Raw genomic sequence first — 18,539 nt, forward strand, 5'->3', positions numbered from 1 at the left:
GGAACTGAGTCAGTAAATAGGCATTTTCTGTGCAAATGCTTCCTGCTGCTGTTCTTATTTTCAGTTGCAAAATGTAGCCTGTAACTTGTATCTCTATCTTAGTTAGCTTATCTACCATTAAATCTTTCAGTGGCAACTGGTCTCTGAATTTCTTAAAGTTCAATCCAGACTCCTCAGGAATTAGAGGTTGGCCATGGTGCTGAGCACCATCAGCGAGAAGTAATGTCGGTGAGCAAATCATGAGGGCCATATTACTTATCGTTAAATATTGTCATGAGTTTTCCCATCTTTTCCTCCTCAGCCTTTAAACCTGCCAAACACGTGCACTCGGTCTTTAATTTTTAAATCATGAACAACGATTTCATTGGCAAAGGAAATTATTATGCATGCAAAGATGCAGAAATTTCAAATCAAGGCCATGGAAAATATTAGTTCTGGCACAGAATTGGCATCAATATATTCAGGAAACCATTGCCTGTATTTCTAGAATATGTCCTCATTTTTTAAAATGCCAAAAGTTGTACACTCTGTATATTGCTGGAACATACCAGAAGATAAGTGTTCCATAAAGATATTCTGAAAAAAGCCTTTGCATGTGCACGTACCTTGGAGCATAAATGCTGAATTTTGTGTGCACACCTGAGTTTGCATTTTGTAACCTAAACGTATTGTTATATTGTACTTTGTTATGAGGAATAACGACTGTATATATAATCATTCATTATAAGCCCATGATGCATAACAAATACATGCATGGAGCCAGCATGCAGGCACCAGCGAATGCATAATACTTCCCATGACACTCGAGCATGTTTTGTTGAACCTTCATTTACCTTATTTTTATCGCCGCGAATAGATGGAACCACTTCTGCTACATTCGCTGCAATTCTTAATTTTACATGAATTATTCTGCTGCCTCTCGAGGCCAAATTAATAAAAGCTTAAGGATTTTTAATTTGGCCAAGATCAAGTTACACTTGGTAAAACTCTTAAAACAATTGCACTTTTTTTTCCGAATTAGATGATGTAAATCTTACATTAATAATCCAAGCAATTTGGATGAGTTCTACATCTCTAAACTACTTGCATACCACCAAAAAACAAACCTAGGCGGAGCCTCACCTTCAAACCTGTCTCACCCCTGTTAGTCTGGACTTTTAACCAGACCTGTGCCTCAAAGAGTATGGACCCAGTAACCAAGCATAAGCACAAGAAAAAATTGCTCGTGAATTTAAATTTCCACTCGAGAACCTAACATCATTCTACCAATTGCTAACGCCTCTACCAAGTATAAACCCAACACTGATTCATTCAAATTAAATTTGCCTTGAGGTATACACACTTTCCCCTAAATACCATTCCAGGAGATCTCAGAACCACCAATGGTTATGGTAAAACTAACCTGATGCATCATCAGATATCATGACCTCAAGAAATAGTCTATAAGTGAAGCATATCGAAGCACGATACTCGAGGAACAAAAATTTCCAACCACACCTCATAACAAAATTTTAGAACTCTCGAACTTGAAAAGCAAGATATCCAAGACACTGTTTGACACAATAAACAAAATTCTGCCCAAGCAAATTTAAGTTTCCAATTTCACTAAAGTGTAGAAACCCAGAACTGATACAGGCTATCAAAATCTTAAACCTAAACCCCTCTGGACTTTCACTCATCATCATCATCATCATCATCATACTCAGCATCATCTTTGGCACTTGAGTTGAGGGCATTCAATCGTTCAATGAGTCTGGCTTTCCTCTCATCATATGTCAGCTTCTTCAAGTTAAACCTGCCAAGAAAACAAATAATAAAGGGGTGCAACATGGAAGCATCTGTAGCTCAATAGCCTTTGGTCAGTTCCTAATATTATATTTAGGAAACTCAAATTGAAGCATGGCAGAATGGTGGTGCATCAGGTGAGGAGCATCTCATCAAAACCAAACTATTATGAATGCATGTGACTTAGGGTCCATACCTCTTGTGCTCCTTTGGAGGTTCCTTACTGGATTTCACCAACGTTGGATCTGCTCGAATGGCAGCATGAACTTTCTTGTATAGCTCTTCCATGTCATCAGGCTCAATACCCCTCTTAATATATTCAATGAAATGAGTCTGGTACTTCTCTGGCTCATCCTCCATCAGCATCTGGTACGTTACCATGATAAGCAGAGTTAGTGAACAATCTAATTGGCTCACTGATACAGCCAAATTTCCTTGACAATCATTATGTTAGACCTGGTCCATATACAGGCATGTATAAGCAAACACCACACATAGACATTGCCAAGCGGCAAGCACAGAAAACCCTTTCTTGACATAAACCCCACATGCCCACATCAAAAACATTAAATGCGTGCACATGAAGTGGGTCAAGCTCAGTCTGTGCCACAATCCGACATGGACTTTCACCATAAAAGCCCACATCACAATCGAACACCAACTCTCTACCCCTTCACATCCACCCCACCATGTATCACATTCGCATATCTAAGTACAACATTAAGCAGCTTTGAGCTTACATTGTGCCACATATAGTCTATTTTTAACCTATACATGAACTACTGTCACCCTGAAAGCCCACATCACAAGCCAACACCAACTCTCTGACCCCTCACATCCACAACACCATATATCATGTTCACATATCCAAGTGCAAAGAATAGTAATACCAACATGGTAGAAGATATAATATAGATGGATAAAATATGCAGGTAGCATATTTTAGCATATTTTTATCAGCACAAATTCACACCAATAAAAAGTTGGAACAAAATGTTGGTCCCTTTTCTTTTGGATAACGTTAACCGACAAAAAGAAAATGAAGAATTAGTTGTACCAGAGCGTAAATAACATTTACCTCAATGAAGGGGCATTAAAGTCCAGAAACTTTTGAGGGAAAATTAAAAATAAACAGGGTAGGGAAGACGGAAATAAGGAGTAAGGCATATAATTAAATGAAGGCTGACCCTCATGTAAGAGGCAACATGGCCACCAAAAATGTATTTCCTGTGAACCTCTGCATCAAGTTGCTTTTCATCCTTCTTGAAACCAGCAAACCTCTTATCACTGTGAGGGATATCCAGACCACCATCTAATGCACCCTGCAGTCATTAAGAGCAAGAATTAACCGAAGATGAACACAACTCAAACTTCACTACAATATCCACTTCCACTAAGCCCATAAGCACAATCTAAGAAGCCTGGATCTGAACTATCATAAATCTTAAATAAAAGAATGTGATAACACATGATAACATGGTTATATGAGATTATCTGTACATATGCATATCCACTACTTCAGGATAAACTGACATATTCCATCTTAATTTACATTATGAACTTCCAACAATGGAACAACATATGTGATGAACTTGACATGCTATACAAAGGCAAACTCTTTACCAATGCAATAAAAGCATGGCTTTTAAGCTAAGAATATTCAGATCCTTGATTTTGATGAACCTTTCAATCCCAGAATGTACGGTCTTTGTTTCAATCAATATATCAGATTAAGTTTCAGAGATTGACATGGCAAGAGTCACCATTGTCTTTCCACGTAAAAATGAGGCTAATTTAATAAATTTAGTTTGAAGTACATTTTAATATTTCCAATTAGACTAAAAGAATGGAATCAGTAAAACACGTCAAAACTAAAAATAATTGTTTTTTAAATAAAAAAAAGATTTAGAAGAATAAAGAAAGTATCATTATAACCTTAAAATTTTATGAACAATGAATTGTTTATCAATGTAATGTGTAAACAAATGGAGAAATATCTTTAAATGCATAACTAAAGCATGGACCGAATAATATATTATAAGATAAAAACTATGGTAAATAGAATTTTGGATCTGGACATTCTAAGAATTACAGATAGTAACTATCAAAACTCTACCATCTAGAAAATGAGACAAATTATTTATATTTTAGATGAAAGTTGAACCACTTCCATTTGTAGACATTCCGAGAAAGGAATGCACTGATTCCAGCTTCTTTTTTTTGGGTATAATCATCATTGAAAATAATATCAACACAAAAGACTGCCAATTCAACATGGTGCAATCTGTTCTCATTTAAACCATGATTCGAAATGTGCAAACCTAGATAATTGCATCAACTCTTCTTTTACCATGTTATAAGAAATGTATAATTCTTTTAACTTCTCAATTTATTATTAATTAAGTCCAAAAATTCAAGACAAGAAATGTTCTTTCTCTATAAAGCATGTTGCATGATTTAGGCCCTGTTTGGGGGAGCTGTTGGCAATAGAGCTTTTATAAAAAGCTGTTTGCTGTTTGGTAACTACATTTCTAAAGTGCTGTGGCGCTTTAACATTTGTTTGATAAACAAACTGAGAAAGTACTTTTGTATGACAAAATGACCATAAAGGACATTACTAGTATTATACAATAGTGCATAATAAAATATAATATATATTAATACATAAATATATGACATAGTATAATATTAATATAATGTAATATCATATTATTATAATATAGTACTATAACATTGTATACTATAGGATAATAATTTAATATAATATTAAATTATTTAACATAACATAATATAATATTATATTATATTTGTAGTATAATATCATAATAAATGTATAAAATATTATAATTATTAGTGTAAATTAATTTTTCACTCTTTTAATGACCATTTATCTCTCTAACAAATTTTCTAGCTAGGTAATAAAATTGGTTAAATAATTACAAATATTTATTTTTATTTATTTATTTATTTATTTCATTGAAATATATTTATTTATTATTTTAACTATGAATTCTATGATCCGCCTGGAACTGCAAAACTATCCATGAATAGAACAATCAAAGAAGCTTTATTTATTCATTCATTCATTCATTCATTTACATATTTATTTATATTTTTTTCTTTTTCTTATTTTTCTTTCCTTTTCTTTTTTTTCTTCTCTTTTTTTCTTTCCTTTTCTTCTTTTTTTTCTTTTCTTTTTTCTTCTCTTCTTCTCCTTCCTTCCTCTCTTTCCTTCTTCTCCTTTCTTCTTCTCCCGCGAGGCCAGCGGTGCCAGAAGGGGGCCGGGACGGCGGGCGGCAGCTGCCGCGGGAGGAGGCCTGAGAGGGGACTGGGACGGAGGGCCCCGACGACCATGGGGGGAGGGGGGGCTCGGGAGGGGGCCGGGACGGCGGGCCGTAGCGCCTGCCGGGGAGGCGGCGGACATGGCGGCGACGGCCATGGCTGCCCCTTCCTCTTTTTTTGCTGTGGTGGGTCGCAGTGGCATGGGCGACATGCCGCAGCGGCGGCTGGGGAGGCAGCCACAGGTGGCCGGCGTGATGGCTGCCACCGTGGGCAGCCACGGGCTGCCTCCCAAAACAAAAAAAAAAGGAGGGCCGGCGGCATTGAGGAGAAGAAGGAGATAGAGAGGGGATGGTGAGAGAGAAAGAGGCGGTGGGATGGAGAATTTTGGGAGGAAAAAGGAACTTTTAAATGGGGGTATTTTACTCAAAAATACAGCTTCCCGACAAAGCTGAAAACAGCGTTTTCGGAAAGCTCCAAAATGGAACTTCTGCCAAAAAGCTGTTTTCAGCTTTCCAAAAAAGCTGAAACAGCTTTTCCAAAATTTTACCAAACACCATTTTTGACCTAAAATTATTTTTGGAGGACCAGAAAGTGCTTTTTGGCCCTCCAAAAGCTCCCCCAAACAGGGCCTTAATGATGATGTTATTTCCATTAAGATGGCTCTTCACCAAAACCACTACACTGCTGTCATAACAGCTATAATAGATCATGAAGATGCAAAGTGCAAATACCTACAGATTTGCATTAAAATTTGTGATCTAATAATACATGTTACTAGTTTTAACAACATATGATGGTTTCTAAAACTGAAAAATAATATTATGGCAATTATGCATTTAAAATATTCAGTTAATATATCATAAAACATTAGATGTAGCAAAGCATATTACAATAGAATAAATTATTTACAGTCCATAAAAAAAGAAGAGCATAAAATACGATTCTATGAATGTTAGCGAGATAAAAAAAACATCACAATAGTCAGAGCACATTTGTAACAGCCATTGCCTATACATCTGTAGATATTGCAACGGAGATGCCTCAAAATCACTACAATGATGTCAGAAAACCTTGGCATGTGTACTGCATGGCAACTAGGACATAGAGAATAATTGTCATAAATAAGTGAAAACATGATATAAAGATTTTTGGGAGACCAGTTTTTCAAACATTTATAGTTTATTAATGATCATATTAACAAAAAATATTATGTTAATAATTCCCATAATTAAAATATTGGCAGCAAAAAATTTTCACATTGACAAATTTCAATTTTTCTAATAATGGTTTGTCTAACAATCATAAATATAATTTCATAAAAAACAAATTTTGAAAGAGTTTGTTGAAAGATTGATACAATGGAACACATCAGCAATGCAAACTTTATCCCATTAGAATTGCAAATTGGTCATATCTTGTCAGAATAAGTACCACAAATTTAAATTTCCATGGGTAGTATGCATACAGGCTCAAACAATTGCATGAACCACTCATTGACACAGTGGGATTTAATTTTAGTCAGGAAAGTATGGTGTTGATCCAACCACTTGGGCTTCCTTTGAATTGGACTTCTTCACGAAAATTCAACCCAATCTTTTGATCTTTCATGCAAACAAGCATACGCTACTTATAGGAACTGCTATCACTTACACTTCCATATGATCACAATAAAATTGTACTAATGGAAATTTAGTGACAATATTTTTTGTAAATGACGAGGAGAAAGATAAGAAAACCTTGAGAGCACCAAACACACGATTGCCTGTCGTTGTTCTGACAAGGCCAACATCAAGGAGAGCACGGAATGGCCTCCTGCTCTCAGCAGATTCAACAGAAAAATCATCACCAGTAGCCTGCCAACAAAAGGTATCAGTCCACATCATATTCTTAACAAGATGCCAAAAAGCAAGTACTCATCCACATCACTAAACACCAAACTCTATACCTCCACATTTCCCTCATATTCCTCATCCATTTCAAGCATCTTCAAGACACGGCGAGCAAGGAGAAGCCCAGTGCAATAAGCTGGGTTGATAATAGCAACCATAAATCTTCAGTAAGTTACACCACGATAAAATGAAAATGAAGAATGGAGACAATACACTGTAAAAGTACCTGCAGCATAATTGGTAAGACCCACTTCAAGCCCATATCGAGGGAGTTCATGGGAATAAGCTGCTGCAAGGACCAAATCACCAGCAATACTTGCAGATATTATTTGTGCAGTAATATCTTTGTTGGTCTAATCATATAACTCGTGAAGGATTTAGAATAATTATCATCAACCAAAACAATTAAAAATGAATAAAGTAATCAATCACAAACATGTCATTTCAGGATACAAATCGAACAACAAATCGATACTTGGGTGTGTTATATTTATTCTTGTCCTGATTTATCAGCCGAATCCTTGCACGATAGTCAGTCTTCCCCTCTGTTTTGTAAAGAAAGAGGACATCATCACAAATAATCTAAACCTATAATAGAACAGAACAAAGAAGCAAGACTATCATAATACGTCTTCTTCTCTTGAACTTCACTTGAAAACGCTTGAAGTAAGCCCTAGTCTTCAGGGTTTTGACAAAGGCCTGGCCATCACATAACATAACATGGCAAAGAGTTAACAAAAACATGAAAATGAAACTCAACTCTATATATCACCAATATTTGTTGTATATAAACATATTTAGCCCAAGTCTATACCCTAAAAAATAGAGGTACAGCGTAAAATAGCAACAAATATTTGGGAGACAGTTAACAGCTATAATGTGATGCAATTCATTATGAAAGGATTATTCTTCTATACATGTATCATACGTCCACCTAATAGATAACCCAAAGAGGTGTGTGTGTGTGTGTGGTCAATGAAATTGAAAAATAACGTCCAAAAGAAGATTGAAAACTTACATTGTCTTGCATGAAAGATTGATATAAAATAAGTGCAATGTTTTGGAAGGAAAATGAACCAATTACCCAGTCACAACAGATGTTTGGCATTGAGGTACATAAGACACACATAATAGTATATTGTATATACATACACATAAAACTAGCAATTAAAAACAAGCGAAAAAAAAAACACTCCTTGAGTTGAGAACCTGAGGCTAAAAAGAAAAGCACAGGAGAAAAAAACGCAAAAAAAACTCCAGTTTTTAAAAAACAAGCTGCAGTGTATATAGGCACGTCAAAACCGTCCAGAACTAATTCAAAGATTCAAGAGATCACACACAAGACATGCACTTGAAATCCTTTATTATCACAAGGAGATCCCAACAAAGGTAACCCTAAGAAACTATTTCAAAACCCATAAACAAACGAATAAAAAAGGGGAGAGGAGATCCATCCTTATGAGCCCTAAGTAACGAATCGGGCTTCATAAACCCAAAAAAACACGAAAATCTAAAAGCAGAAAGCCCACGCCCAATGAATTCGGTTGTACATCAGTAAATCTTATAGATTAAAAGCGCCACGAAAAAGAAAAACTCCTAGTAACATTGTAAATGGAAAAGTGCGTCCACTTTGTGGTGCAACAACGAACCCTGAAAGCTCCGTAAATCTATCCAAAAACCCTGGAACATGAATCTCCAAAATAACGCGGAAAGTAAGCAAATCTGAGACAAGAGTTGTAAACCCTAGATGTTATATCAATGCGGAATCGAGTAAGAACCCAAAACCATAGTGTGCATGGAGAAGAGAGAGCGAGATGGATTGAGGGCTCTTACCATCGCGCTCCTCCGGTTCGGCGCTGCGAGATTCGATCTTGGCGGCAGTGAAGGGGAGTACAGAAGGAGGCTTTATCGACGGAGCGCCTCTCGGGTTATAAACCCTAGCAGTCAGATCTAACGGCTATGGTTCCTTCTCGCGGACCGACGGTCCAGATCGTTCGCGCAATGGCTTGGTGGGCATTTTACTAATTTAGTAGGTTGTTTTATTATATAAATGGCCTTACAATTGTTAAAATTTACAACTGAGGCAAGGGTTACGGTGGGACCATGGGATTTCCATACGGGATGCAATCTATGATTGGGCTAACAAACTAAATCTCAGACATGATCCAACCGAAAGCTCGACGTCTCGATACCAAACTTCATATCAGTGCTGCACTAGTACAGTATTGATATGGTACGGTATAGAATTTTTTTGGTATACCAAGTGTTAATCAGTATGATACAGTATAATTCGTACCGTTTGGTTCAGACTGATATGGCATACCTTCATGTATTTCTATCGACATAATATTAACTAGATTCATAAAATAATAATGTTTAAATATCTTTCATGGGACTTTTTTAGCTGACTTTCAAGTTTGCCATCCAAGTTCCAGCCTCTTATCCGACAAACAGATGCATACACTTTGCCTTTTTCCTCAAGTCAATCACCAATCATCCATATACCCTGCTAATTTTTGCATTTAGTGCATAACGAATCGGAAAAAATACAGCGGTTGGATGCAATTTTCTTTGTGAACATATGCACATAAATGTCCATGTGGTAAGTAACTACATGAAAATTATTCCCTACATGAGTTCCATTGTGTGATAATTACATATATTTCCATGATTTTGGCATCTCACATTATGCTTGTTTCTCTCTCTCATGCCCACCTGAAATAGAATAGAAGAAAATCTCTTGGTGATAAGCTTGGTGTAGCGTGGACGACTTGAATTATTTGAGTTCTAGCAGCTGCACATCCACCTCAAGGGCTAAAATCAACTCAACTTGATTTTTTGAGACATGCCAGACTTTGGCTTAGCTTGCATGAAATATGAACTTTTTTCGCTAGGAAAAGCTACTTCGAGATGATTTGAGGAGAAGATGGAGCACAAGGTGTCACAATGAAGAGAGGAACATGGCAAGAGCGAGGCTGGCCAATGGTGTGGTATATGTTTGTGTCCAAACTTGCACTCAATGCCTACTCTAGCTTGTTAGCTAAGAAAAAGGAGGGGCATGGCTTGAGTTTGAACTGCTTTCTACCCGGGCTTCAATAGAACTGCTCCGAGGCAGCTGGAAAGTTCTTTAAATGGTGCACACTAACCTTGTATTCAAAGTCACAGAAATTCTTAGTTTGAATGTGATTATGCATTCATATCTAAAGCTTTTAACCAGTTCAACCAATTTGCAACTGGTAACACTTGAGCTTTTAACCAGTCCAGCTTCATGTAACTGGTACTACTTGAGCTTTTAACCCAATCTAATCCAAATATTCAAAGGAGATGGACTCACATTTGAATGGAAAGGAGGCCGAAACAGCTGCCTCACCTGGATCCCCTCCTTTCTTCTTATCTTACCTTGTTAGTGCTGCAAAAACATGCTAGAAAAGAGGTGGTCCAAGAACAGTTTCTGTGCTGCTGGAATGATGCTCTAAGAGAAGGAACAGGATGTGGAGTATTTAATAATACAGAGATATGTTCTCTGCTATGATAGCTATATAGGATGCCATGCAAAAGTCACTATAACTGATGGATCAAGTTTTTAACTTAGTAATACATGTGTTGCTCATTATCAGAAATAAAGTGTTTTTGCCCCCTTGCTGGGCATTTCTGCTGAACATTCTTGGTGCACCTGCCTTCTTTGTGTTATTTGGAAAGATGGTTTGAGAAAAGGCACAACATCCTGATGCACTTCTCATTCTGTTGCCAGTCAAATGCCTTATCCTGAATTTTGAGCTCCAATTCGTATACCAAGTTGCTTGATAAGGAGTGTGGAGGGATACGAACTTGCTTGTAATGGCCCCAATGATGGCCAGCCTCACGCTTGCTGAAGATGTTTTGCTTTTTTCTGAAGTTAACATCAACCAACACCTCATCTCAAGCATCTGCATTTCAGAGAATGAGCCCTGGAGACCAACTTAGGCACTACTACTGAAGAAAATAGCTGTAATATTAGTGGAGCACCACATTGAAGACTAGTTAGTGGAGCACACCAATGTGGTGAAAAATTGGATCGACGCAGCATCTCCTGGCTGAAGCTGACATCAATGCAGCCATAATGAGTTCATAGAGCCATCAATTCCTTTGAAATCTATGCATGCTTATGATCTTCCAATGCAATCCAACGTAACAGAGTATGCCCTGTTCCATGGTTATCTGTGAAGCACACAAATGAGTTTTAACAGTGTCATGCACACTGCAGCCAAAAGATGTTCACATGCTCACAAATCATTAACACCAGTAGTTCGACTACCATCAGATGATCAGAAAACTGAAAACCTACTAGTATCCAATTAAGTATTACCAACTCAGCATCAAAAACTTGCATTATTTACTGAATGACTCAATTATCAAGAACCAAATCTAAGGACAAGCATATACACTTGTGCCATCTCATGTCCATGAAAGAAAGGCCATTCATCCTAAAGGTTTCCTCATCAGGATTACAAGCAATGTTGCAACCATTTCTAATAATCTGGAAACTGACACGGAAGAATATCACATCCACATAATTAAATGTAAATATTCTGGTCACAATGAAAACAAGTTATTAATAAAAAATCAACACTGGTGTTAAATTTAAATAACTTTCAATAAAGCCACTTGCAAGAAGCCACCACAAAATTTATGGCATAAGCCCATCTGGAATCATCTTGTGTCTGGATATGAAAGATGAATGATAAGTATTAGTTTTTAGAAGTACATGGATGAACAATGAGTCTAATGAGTTGATACTTTTTCTCAAGCCACTTCATTTGGAAGTATAGCCGACCTCCCATCCAGCCTGCAGCTGAAAAATTCTACTGAAGATATCTCAATATTACAAAGTCTCTGAAAAGAATTGGTCACATCTTTATCTTGAATGATGATGTTCTGAATTATTGAAGCAAACTGGGTTAAACTCTCAACTGATAGAGAGAGAGGCCTTGATACGGTCAGCAATGTGAGGAAGAGTTTTTATATTGTCGTCAATGGCCTGATTGACACAGGACTCCAAGTCATTCATGGCACTTGTTTTAATCTGCTGGAGTTTTGCTGCTTCAAACTTGTCTTGGCATACCATTAGAGACCGGTTCATTCGTTCCTGAAGAGGAAAAGAAATAAGTTGAGTTGCAATGACAGGGGGAAAAAGCTAGCGCATGGTACTTGTTCTGATATTGCAGTGTTTACATAGTTGTAGATTCATAGCTTATGAATATCAAAGAAATATTATGAAGATGTAAGTTATAACAAAGCATCCTACTACTGTCATATAATTCATAGATGGCCACTAGAGCATTAGACAAAGCAAAATGATTTTGATGCTAGTATTATTCTGTTCATAGTCCATAGGCTGAAAATTGATATTTGCATGGATAGATCCCTGATATTATCTTCACAAGTGAAATAATGTCATAAGAACTAACAACCTTGCTAAAATACAACCTTGAGACTCTCCATAGTACATACTAGAAGTTGAAAGTTCCAAACTTCTTCACTCTTTTATTGCATGGTTGAAAGTTGAAACACGGTATGAAGCTACAATCCAGATCTCGTATTATTCACCAACCTAAATTTTCTCCTATTTTGTACAGCTATACTTTAAAAAAAAAAAAAAAAAACATCCCATTTGTGTGTCTGTTCATTGTTTGAACCAATGTTCAGAATGACGAAATTTAATGAACTGAAAATTAATGGAGGATGATATTGACTTATAAATTACTGTTGAATGCTGCTAAGTTGATACTTCCCATTGGCTCACTAAACTAATTTATTATGTTATGTTTCTCATTACCATTAGATTTTAAATGTATTAATGTTGGGTCCCCTTTGACCTCTAGGCACCTGCCTAACAGCTCAGTGCTAGGAGGCCATTGGGCCTACCCACCTACCAGGTGCAGTTTTTAAAATGTTTTTTCTGATTAAAAATTATATTTCTCCTAAAATCAATTCGAATATGGAACCACATCCTATATGTCATGCTATTATTGCATGTGCTTTATGAGGAAAAGAAATCAAAAGAGGGAGGAGAAATGAAATTGTCCATCTCTCTGTGCAAACACCTATTTGGTATCTGAGGCTTCAAATGCACCAATTTGAGAGTTTGGATTTGGCTGAGTGAAATGAGATGAGATGAGAATTTCCAATCAGCAGTATCAAGAAGAAGCTGGTTCTTTTTCTTCTCTGGAGATAGAAATGGACGTAGCAGGTTAGGTAGGAATGAGAGGGAGAAAAAAAGGTACGAGAGGTGTTTCTACAAACTGTTCCATACAAATTTGTGACTAGTCAAATTGTTACAAATGCAATATAACAATCCTAAATACTAAAAGTTTATAAGACCAATATAAATCACACTAGCTAGTACTGTCATGGCACTACACTATTACTAAGTGAGTAATATTTGAGTGTGGTAAAAATTATAAAATCTGAATAACTAAGAAAATCAAAAGAAAACTCTATACATACACACATATATACTGAAAGATATAAGATATGTTAACTTAAGATAATATTTAACCTAAGAGTGTTCTGCTTGCATTATCAATTGCTATATTAGAATTATAACATGCTTTATACTCAAGCATGCAATCAAAAGATATTGCAAGCTCCAATAATACCCTTTTTACATCTCCCATTTCTAAATTATTGCATCTTTTACAAGAAAATGAAGTATAATAAGAACAACGAATAATTATTAAAATTAGAAATGAGAGTTCTTGCATTGATCCAATGCTAATCTGATGCATGCAAGTGCGGACTTACATAATTCAAGCAAAAGTCCTAAAAGCATAGAACCTGCAATTTGAAAAAGAAAACACATCTTTTGCATAAAATACTTTTATCAACTGTCCCCCTTACTCCTCTAGTGACCTTGTATTCCTTCTTCAAACATCTTGCGCATACTATATCCCTTTGCTCCAAATGTAAGATTACTCGTTCAATTGCCTTTGGACCATCCTCCACCAAAAGTCCAGATTGATTGCATCTCAAAGAAGTCAACTAAGAAACTTCAAAAAGGGTCCAGAAATGTAATTTCCTATACTTGCCCATCCTGGTTGATAGACATATCCACAGGTGTCTTTTGCACCCAAGATGGGATTTTGCAGCCTCAAAACATCAAATAATTGGCTTCAAGCCCCTGCATTTATGTTTATATCATCATCCAAGTCTTGAGTACTCACAAGTCCTGTTGCAATACATTGATTTAGATACAACAAGGACCCATGCTTCATCTTCTCCAACGATTTAAATTTACGATTACGATTGACCTTTGTAGCAGGAATCTTCCACTTAGAGCAGTGCATCCGCTTCGAAATCTCCTCATAAACTAATCCTTGCACCTGCTTTCTAAGCATTTCCTCCTTTCCTTTTTTATGAGAGCCACTTTCCCTTACCCATGCTTTTCCACATCCACACCCGCTTCTGATAACTAAGGGATCGACAGCTACAATGAACCATCATAATTGCTGAAATGTTTTCTTACTCATATTCTGGAGTGTTAGTCCAATGCCCCAAATTAACGGCTGTAATTTCTCTTGTTTCCCTTTTTTGGAACCAAGCATGTGATATCTCGCAATAATGAAAACCTTAGGCACCCAATCATCCATCCCCAACAATCAACTCAACTCAAACTATTAATCACAAGACACCACAACTCGCCAAAATTTATCTTCATAGCAAACAACAGCAAATATGTCAATCAAAGAAAAATCAAAGAAGTCAATTTGGCTTATTGAAGCAAAGGAAGAACAAAATCAAGAATACCTGAAATTTGGCCATTTCAGTTTCGACAAGATTATTGGCATTGAGAACCGGAACACTGCAATGCTCCACGCAGTTGTTTATATCCTCCTGCCTCCTCCTCCTATCGAAGCATTCATATGCACATTTGAAGTATGCTTGCTGCAATGCCCATTCAATTTAACAATTTGTCAAAAAATCTTAATAAATAGGGAAAAAAATCCATTTGAATAAGCAAGTTACAAACTTTTAGAAATAGAGTTGAAATAAAAGAAAATACTGCTTAAAGGAGAAGAACTGGCATCACAAAAAAAAAAAACAAGTGGGGAGGGAGGGGGCTTTAGTTAAATTAAAGGAAGCACTATATTTATGAGAAAAAAGTATAAAAAAATAAGATAGATCGAGAAAAAGGGGTGAAAGCAGAAAAGAGATGCCTGGAGGGTGAAGTTGACGTGGTCTTGGATGGGAGAGAGCTGGTTCTGCGCCGCGATGTTCGCTTCCTCGAGCTTCCTTCTCAATCTATCGGATACTATTCGTTCTTCCACTGCCGCTACGTGATCCATCTCTCTCTGTTTCCCTCGATCTCTCTTGGTTGGCTGCTAAGAAAAGAGGAAGAGAGGGGCTCTGTCGCCGTTTTCGTCCTATTAGCCGCTTTTTAGGAGCGAAAAGGCTAGGGGTTTGGAGAGCTCTCGGTGAAGAGGATTCCGTTACGATACTCCTCCGGAACGGTTTAAAGCTACGCAAGCCAAACCCCTGTCAAATTCATTCCTGTTTTCCATTTTAGGTAATGTTTGTATAACAACCCATGACCTCATCCAAAATAGCTAGCCGAAAGTTATTATTTAAGTTACTTTATCCTGTATAAGTACCCAAGATCTACCTAGCGAATAAACGATGTGGGACTGACGTCCTCGTCAGGCTAAGAATTCATATCTATTCAAATCTAATCACAAACACCACGATTGGCCCGTAGTCAGCCCCAATAAATCCGTGCTGTAGTATCTCCTAGTCCACATAGGTTATGGGCTGGGTCCGTTCAGATACCATTTGTAACAATCCAGAAGCTTACCAAAAATGGCTAGCCAGAAGGTATTATTTGGGTTCCTTGATCCTGTATAAGTACCCAAAATCTACCCAGCGAATAACCGATGTGGAACTAAACACACGTCCGCACGGGCCCTCACTGTTTGAATCAATTTTTAAACTTGATTTTTTTCTAATAGAAAATTTTCAAACGAAATGTAAAGAGAGAAAAATTTTTATTTGATCCAAAGTTACATGAGATCTTTTACCTTATGTTTAGCTAACCATCATTAAAATTTTAGAAGTTGACTGAAGTCCTCTGTGATTCGGATTTGAATAGCAAACACCTAGTCTTTCAATCATAGCTATCTATATATCATATATCAATATGATGCATATAATCACAGTCATCGTATAATATATGAAAGTCTATGATTGATAAATTGGATCTCTCCAAGTCTAAACTCTGAATAGAAGAGGATCCGACCGAGGGTGAATGATGAGTTATATCTAACTCTCCGGGCTTTTCTCCTGTTATGATGGAGGGCATTGTTTACTTATCTATTTCTAGACTAGGTGCATCAAATTGTTGAATTTGGACATGTGATGTTAGGGGTGAAGCCGAGACTTGCTGAGAAATAATAGTCTCACATCGAATAGCTTAAGAACTATTGTAGTGCCTAGATACTTTTGGACCCAACTATCCAAAGTATCAGAGCCTGTTGCCCCTCGTTACAGGTTTAGTCCATCCGGCTCAGAGAGGGTATTGAGAAATAATAGTCTCGTATCGGATAGATTTTAATGCCCGGGTTTAAGATAAGATCTTAACAAAGTTAAATTTGTTTATATTTTTGACCTTAAACCTCTTGACTTGTTTATATGATAAGTGACACGAGTAGCAAAAGTTACAAAAAATTCATACTTCTTCAGGATTAAGACTCCATTTGGGGGAGCTTTTGGCACTTTTTGGCCCTCCAAAAGTGCTTTTAGATAAAATAAGGATGTTTGGTAAAAATTTCGGAAAGCTATTTTAGCTTTTGTATAAAGCTAAAAATAGTTTTTTGGAAAAAAAACTTTATTTTAGAGCTTTCTGAAAAAGTACTTTTAGTCCCGGTCAGAAAGCTATTTTTTTGACCAAAATATTCGTGATAAAATATAATAATTACACAAAATATCCCTTTAATAATTATATAACCAATTTTATCACTTAGCTAGAAAATTTGTTATATTATGAAAATTAATTTACATTAATAAACATTTTATATCTTTATAATTGTTTTATACTATAAATATAATATTATATTACATTATATTATAATACATTGATATGTTATGTTCAATAATTTAATATTATATTAAATTATTATGCTATAGTATAGAATATCATATTACTATATTATAATAATATTATATTATATTATATATTTATGTATTAATATATATTGTATTTTATTATGCTTTGTTGTATAATATTATATGATGTACTATACCAAAAGTACTTTCTCAATTTCTTTACCAAATACATGTTAAAGTGGCGCAGTACTTTAGAAATGTAGTTACCATTTACCAAACAATAAATAGTTTTCTATAAAAGCTCTATTTCCCAAAGTGCTACTTCTGAAAGTTCTGTTGCCAATAACTTTTCCAAACGGAGCCTAAAGCGTTTCTATGGAGAATATTGTGGATATATTGGGCTTTTTTTTCTTCCTTTGAGCGCATATATGCTACGGTGGTGTGGCAAGAAATGTAAGATGGATGGGAGGGAGTTCCCATACTCAGATGCATGGTTTGAAGGTGAATGGCTGCTAGCAAATTTAAAAAATAATCAGTTCTTTTGTAATTTGTCTTCCATATTGTAATGGTTAATATGGAAAAGTAGAATTTTCTCCTGAGGTAGTGCAAGATTGATCGCAAAATATGCACATATCATGGGAACCATCTCCACAGCAGTGGGTGTAAGATTAATACCAATGGATCTTATCATCCCCAAGTGAAGAGATGGGAGGCAGAGGTAGACTGAAAAAACTAGATTTTAATTGTCTTAGAATGCTGACAGGATTATTTTGACAATTTGTTGAATATAGATGAAATTCTGAGTTGCAGGCCTCAATGTTTGGTTTTCTGTTCTCTGCAATACAATATAGCTATATAGTCCTAATTGGCTTCATATTCAGAATCTAGCATGCAGACCATTAATCTTTTACTTATCTTATAATCCAAATACATACCTAGAGTATGTTCAAAGCGGCAATATTATCGATTCGTTCCCCCTATATCAATTCAATATCATATCTGGTTGCCTGCAATTACTTGATTCGGCATCGACTCGACTAAGAGATTCTGGCTCATGAGATCCATATTTCTGGATGATCAAATATTGGAACAAATTGTAAGAAGTTGGAGATTATGCATGTAAATCGATCTCAACCAGGCTGAAAAACTCAGCCCTATCTGAATCCCAAGACCTAGCGTTACTCATTTTAGGACTCAATATCATATATGTTAGCTGTGCATATCAATCAAGCTCAGATGTAGGCATGTTTATCTTACATCAAGCACTTTTCAAGGTGTGAAGTGAAAAGCAGAACTTTGTAGTCATGGAAAGATGGCTTCAACAATGGTACAAATTTGCTAATTCCAACAGCATATTAACACTCTTTTTTTTTTTTGTTGCTCTAAAACAATATATTAACACTTTAGTCAACTTAATCTTGTCCAGTAGTGCATACATGCACCCCAAATTTCAGGCTGTTAGCAAGCTTTAGGTGGGCCAGCTCTTTTTTTTAAAAAAAGAAGAAG

General features: G+C 36.2%; 2 protein-coding genes across 2 annotated transcripts; both read right to left on the bottom strand.

Moving 5' to 3' along the window:
• Positions 1-1,458: 1,458 nt before the first annotated feature.
• LOC103708588 (60S ribosomal protein L5-like) lies at positions 1,459-8,940 on the bottom strand. Its single transcript, XM_008793596.4, has 9 exons — positions 8,790-8,940; positions 7,586-7,655; positions 7,410-7,501; positions 7,183-7,309; positions 7,013-7,092; positions 6,804-6,920; positions 2,973-3,107; positions 1,982-2,151; positions 1,459-1,795 (listed from the first exon to the last, which is right to left on the bottom strand). Exons 1-9 carry the CDS (start codon positions 8,790-8,792, stop codon positions 1,672-1,674), a joined length of 918 nt encoding a protein of 305 aa, XP_008791818.1. The 5' UTR covers positions 8,793-8,940; the 3' UTR covers positions 1,459-1,671.
• A 2,630-nt stretch (positions 8,941-11,570) lies between these two features.
• Positions 11,571-15,394, bottom strand: LOC103708587 (protein FAM136A-like). The gene is made up of 3 exons (XM_008793595.4): positions 15,152-15,394; positions 14,742-14,879; positions 11,571-12,081 (listed from the first exon to the last, which is right to left on the bottom strand). The coding sequence occupies exons 1-3, from the start codon at positions 15,278-15,280 to the stop codon at positions 11,902-11,904; spliced, it is 447 nt and encodes a 148-aa protein (XP_008791817.1). The 5' UTR covers positions 15,281-15,394; the 3' UTR covers positions 11,571-11,901.
• Positions 15,395-18,539: the final 3,145 nt, after the last annotated feature.

This window comes from Phoenix dactylifera, chromosome 10 (genome assembly GCF_009389715.1).
Source record: "Phoenix dactylifera cultivar Barhee BC4 chromosome 10, palm_55x_up_171113_PBpolish2nd_filt_p, whole genome shotgun sequence".
In the NCBI taxonomy this organism is placed as follows: Eukaryota; Viridiplantae; Streptophyta; class Magnoliopsida; order Arecales; family Arecaceae; genus Phoenix; species Phoenix dactylifera.